Here is a 5,641-nt window from a genome sequence, read left to right on the forward strand (position 1 = left end):
GGTGGATTCTTTACCTGCCGAGCCATCAGGAAGCCCCCGGATGGATTAATGCTTAGCAGTTAATGATGCCATCTACCATCACCATCTCCCTCTAAAGGAAGGGATACATAACTCCAAACAGGCAGAGACAGGCCAGCACAGAGGCTGGAGCTCGGACTCTGGGACCAGGCTGCCAGGACCACGCCCTTCACGCTCAGCTCCCTTATCTTTAAAGCGGCGATTTCGGTGGTCTGCCATACAAGGGACAATATTCAGCCATAAAAAGAAAGGAAGTACTGATAAGTGCTTCAACATAGATGAACTTCATAAACGTCATGCTAGCTGAGAGAAGCCGGGCACAAAAGCACTCTGTGTGAGCCGCTTGTATGAAGTATCTAGAGCAGGTAAATCCACACTGGAGAAAGCAGATTTCTAAGAACTGGAGGTAGGAGGGGCTGGGGAAAACTACTTAATGGGTGTGAGGTTTCCCTGAGGGTGATGAAAACGTTTTGGAACCGGATAGAAGGGGGAGCTGTGCCACAAAGCGAATGCACCAAGTGCCACTGCATCATTCGCTGCTGCTGAGTCGCTTCAGTCGTGTCCGACTCTGTGTGACCCCATAGGCTGCAGCCCACCAGGCTCCCCCGTCCCTGGGAGTCTCCAGGCAAGAACACTGGAGTGGGTTGCCATTTCCTTCTCCAATGCATGACAGTGAAAAGTGAAAGTGAAGTTGCTCAGTCGTGTCCGACCCTCAGCGACCCCATGGAGCCTCCAGGCTCCTCCGTCCATGGGATTTTCCAGGCAAGAGTACTGGAGCGGGCTGCCACTGCCTTCTCCGAATCATTCATGGGAGTGGTTAATTTTATGTGATGCAAATTTCACCCGGACACCCAAAGAACAGAACAAAAAAACTGAGGATTTTAACAGTTGTCCCTACTGTATAGGAACACCATGAGGATTGCATGATATAATGCTGCAAAGGACTTTACGCAGAGGCTGACACTGATCAAACATCTAAGAAAATTTGCCTCTTATTAGTTAATTTAAATAAACACCACTTTATATAACCTCACACCATTTTCTTATTTTTTCCCACATTTCACTGTGGTGAGAACTGGCAACTTGATCATGGATTTGCACCATACCAGGAGCCAGAATTTGAGAAGTGCTGAAATAAACAACTTTGATCAATAAAATCACCTTTTATAAAAGGTCTTTTTAGAGAGCCATCCAGAATAATTTAAAGAGAGGAACTGGCGGCCTCGGTACCGTCCAGGGACGCCCAGAGGCAGAGGCCAGGGAGAGTCAGCGTGAGCCCTTCGGTGTTTCAACAGGCACATCCACACTTCCCCAAAGAGCCACGAGCACAACTCCAGCCACGAGAGCACCACATTACCTGATCAGGAAAAACGTGTCCACTCCGAGATAGAAGGGGCCACTCCGAGAATAAAGGTACAGTGGGTTTCTAGGCACCCTGGCCTTCCATTCAAGCACATTATCTGTAAAAAGGTAGGACACAGTGTCTTTTTATTGAACGGAAGAAAATCTTGTGATTTATCTTTTCAAAAAAACACCTGTAGCTTTCAGCTGTATTGAGAGGGTTTTGTGCATCCGTGCGATTCACTTAAGAGGAGAACGTGGAATGGAAGTAAGAGAGGGTGGCTCGGTAGCTGCCTGCAGCCTGGGTTCTCGCCTGGGGCCCTCTGCAGGGCCCGCGGCCCCCGTGGAGCTATAGCAGCATCGCCTGTTCAGATCCCCTGGGGGTCCGCAAACTGCCCTGGGCTGGCCCCGCCCTCAATTCTGACATGTGTTTGTAGGTCCCACTTGGAGAGTTCCACTCTGTCGATGGGAGCTCTTCTGGAGTGTACCAACAGAAAGAAGATCCACAAATACTGATTTTATACTAGTGCACAATGTTTATCTATATTCGCCTATTTTTCCAGGAGAGGGGAAAAAGAAGTTTCTGGATTCATTAATCATGACAAGAGGGAACCCAGCTCTTCGAAAGGTAAAAATAAAATACTCAGCTATCCCTGTTCACCAGGGAATCGTGTGTCTGGTTTACACCTAAGGGAAGGTAAAGCAACCACGGGACACTGGCCCAGAACACTCATTTATGGAGGCCACAGCCACGTCTCGAGAAGGAAGGCCACTCGAGAAGGCTGCAGGCTCCCCTCCTAGGGCCTGACGTGACCTCCTACACGAAAGGCCCTCCCTTCCTTGACTACTCCAGAGATCCCTCAGTCTTCCGTACCCAGAGACAGCCATGCAGTCATCTGACTGGTGTGCCCGGACACGATCCAGAGGAGGCTCAACACTCGGAGGCCGTTCAAGGCGGGGCACGTGCTTCCCAGCGTCTTTGTGGTCCAGAGGGCTGGCACATTCTTCTGCCAAGAAAAGCATTTCAGAGCGCGGTCCACGGCTCCTAGGAAACCTGGGCAGGAGCAAAGGCATTACTGCCCACACTGAAAGCCAGAGCAGGCCACACGCTGCCCCCCAAACAAGAGGCAAACCTGCACGCCAGTGATCCTGGCCGCCCCCCAGACGCTGCCTCCCTTAGACCGTGGAAAGCTCAGCCCAGTTCTCCTTGTCCCCTCTTGAGCTATCTGTGGCTCTCTGGACTTGGTCTCCCTCCTCTAGGAGCCTCGACTTTCCCTAACAGTCTTGATCTGAGATTGGTGCCCACGCCATCTCATAACAGAATAGGCTTCCCGTCTCAGGCCCCAGGAATGCCAAGGACTGCCCGCCTCCATCATGTTTCACAGAGGGTTAGGCGAAGGGAAACTTAGACATCATTGAGAAGTCACACACTCCCTAAAGCCAGCGTGGGGCTTGAAATGGCATCCCTGGGGCTCGCCCAAGAATGAATCGCTTGCAACAACATCCCTAAGAACGCAGAGCAGCAGAGGCAGCAGCAGCGAAGGGTGCCGGCCTTAGAGTTAGTCGGACACTCCTGGCTCTGAATCTGCCACGTATTAGCTCTGGGACCTCTGTCAAGTGAATTAACTTCTCTGTGCCCAAATTTCCACAACTGCAGAATGGGAATCAAGGTCGATCTTAGAATCGTGGGCTGATCACAGGAATCAAATGAGACAGAGTCACAGCTGCTACCACTCACCAGTTTAAACTCCATTACTTAAAGAACGGTGAATGCCTTCTACTTAATTTATTCCCTTTCGTTTAAAACAAATTTAATTTGGCTCATCCTGAGAGCCCACGAAGTGTCTGGAATTGCCAAACAGGAGCCTCCGAAACTCAAGCTGGCTCCGGGAGATTCATTGTTTTCTCCAGGACATCGCTGGGTGCCTCAAACGTGAGCACAAGAATTCCTCGCAGAACTGAAACTCATTCACAATCAAGATCAGGCTTATAAACAAGCTCTGGAAATTTAAGTCAATTTCTTAAATGGAAGAACGTAATTAGCATTGTGAGGTTCCAGGGGTAAGGGGGAGTTTTTCCCCTGGGGTCGCTCTCAGAGGTGTCTGCCTGGACGGGAAGCTCACCCTCCTGCTTAGAGGGATTTTCGCTCAGCAGGAGCAGGCGTGGGCCTACTCCTCTGGGTTCCCCAGCTCTAAAGGGGAGTCATGAGAGCTGGGCTTTGTCCAGCTCTGCCAGTTCCTTTACCTCTGAACCTGTTTCCTCACTTTTTTTTTTCCTAATCAGAATTTTTTTAATTTTATATTTTCTGGCTGGCTGGGTCTGCGGTGCATCGCCGGCTTTTCTCTAGCTGCAGTGGGTGGGGCTCCTGTCCGCTGTGCTGCTCTGGCTTCTCAGGGCAGGAGCCTCTGTTGTTGCCGAGGGAGGGCTTTGGGGCTCCCGGCTTCAGCAGCTGCGGCTCATGAGCTCGGGAGTCTTGGCCTCGGACTCTAGAGCACAGGCCCAGTATAATTGTGGCACACAGGCCCGCTTGCTAGTCGACATGTGGGATCTTCCCAGACCAGGGACTGAAACTGTGTCTCACGTCGGCAGGCAGATTCTTTACCACTGAGCCATCAGGGAAACCCTTTCTTCACTTTCAAACTGAGCACACTTTTTGGCAGGGCTGTTGTGAGGTTTCAAGAGCAATATTTGTCAAATATCTGGCCCCAGGCCTAATTTGGCAAGCAAGCACAGAATACATTTGGCTATCATTATTTTTTTTCCCATCTAAATTCCACTTGCGAGTGAACTTAACTAACAGTAGCTACCAGACTGTCTGAAAATAACTGGTCCAGAGAGAAGGCAGACTCTGAGCCCCGTTTCGCTCATTTGTAAATGAAAAGTATCTTAAACCACAGGAGCAGAGGGAGGATCGGGTTAAACAATGCATTCGGTTACCTAAGTGGGATCCCTGGACCAGTAGCTTCAGCATCACCTGGGAACCGTCAGAAAGGCGCAGTCCAGCTCCACCCTAGACCGGCGGAATCAGAATCCTAGACAGCTGCGCCCGGGGATCCGACTGTGACAAGCCCTCCGGGTGATTCTGCTGCTCACCGGGTGTGACAGTGCTTTGAATTTCCGGATCTTCCCAGTGATTATTACTATGAGCCCACTCTCAGTAACTGAGAGCCCAGTATTACTACAAGCCAACTACCAGGACCTCCCTGGCAGCTCAGACAGTAAAGAAAATCTGCCTATATAATGCAGGAGACCTAGGTTCGATTCTTGGGTCGGGAAAATCTCCTGGAGAAGGGAATGGCTACCCACTCCAGTATTCTTGCCTGGAGAAGTCCATGGACAGAGGAGCCTGACTGGCTACAGTCCATGGGGTCCCAAAGAGTCAGACACGACTGAGCGACTAACTCTTTCTTTCTACTTTTAGTAACAGACCGTAGAAGAAGAGCCCCCGGGCTGAAGTCCATAGCCATTAACTTCAAGAAAATGTCCTCAAATATTTGTTCCTATCCTTCTCATCTAAATAGTGAAGAACAGGGACTTCCCTGGCAGTCCAGTGGCTAAGGCTCGGCACTCCCAATGTGGGGGCCTGTGTTTAATCCCTGGTCAGGGAACTAGATCCCACACACCCAAGAGTCTGCATCCCACACCTGAAAGATTACACTGCTGCAAGGAAAGTCAAAGACACAGAGTGTTATGCTGATTTAACTTCCTAGAGAGTGTAAAATAGAGAAAAAAAAAAAGTTGAACCTAAGGGTCTTTCCATCTCGATTATTTCCAAACATTCAGGAATGTGACATTTCACTCTGATGGTCAGTCAGTCAGTTCAGTCCCTCAGTCGTGTCCGACTCTTTGAGACCCCATGAATCGAAGCACGCCAGGCCTCCCTGTCCATCACCAACTCCCGGAGTTCACCCAAACTCACGTCCATTGAGTCAGTGATGCCATCCAGCCATCTCATCCTCTGTCGTCCCCTTCTCCTCCTGCCCCCAATCCCTCCCAGCATCACAGTCTTTTCCAATGAGTCAACTCTTCGCATGAGGTGGCCAAAGTACTGGAGTTTCAGCTTTAGCATCAATCCTTCCAAAGAACACCCAGGGCTGATCTCCTTTAGAATGGACTGGTTGGATCTCCTTGCAGTCCAAGGGACTCTCAAGAGTCTTCTCCAACACCACAGTTCAAAAGCATCGATTCTTCAGCGCTCAGCCTTCTTCACAGTCCAACTCTCACATCCATACATGACCAGTGGAAAAACCATAGCCTTGACTAGATGGACCTTTGTAGACAA

The 5,641-nt window shown here is 50.1% G+C and overlaps 1 protein-coding gene across 1 annotated transcript in view; it reads right to left on the reverse strand.

Annotated features, from left to right (window-relative positions):
* The window catches only part of LOC104999287 (nose resistant to fluoxetine protein 6-like), a 68,299-nt gene that overhangs the window by 30,312 nt on the left and 32,346 nt on the right, over positions 1 to 5,641 (reverse strand). Inside the window, exons 6-7 of the mRNA XM_010854827.1 lie at positions 2,234 to 2,413; positions 1,376 to 1,478 (exon numbers count right to left, since the gene is read on the reverse strand). Coding sequence (XP_010853129.1) covers positions 1,376 to 1,478; positions 2,234 to 2,413 — 283 coding nt within the window. The remainder of the gene's footprint in view (positions 1 to 1,375; positions 1,479 to 2,233; positions 2,414 to 5,641) is intronic.

Source organism: Bison bison, unplaced genomic scaffold, assembly GCF_000754665.1.
Source record: "Bison bison bison isolate TAMUID 2011002044 unplaced genomic scaffold, Bison_UMD1.0 scf7180017864349, whole genome shotgun sequence".
NCBI classification, from domain to species: domain Eukaryota; kingdom Metazoa; phylum Chordata; class Mammalia; order Artiodactyla; family Bovidae; genus Bison; species Bison bison.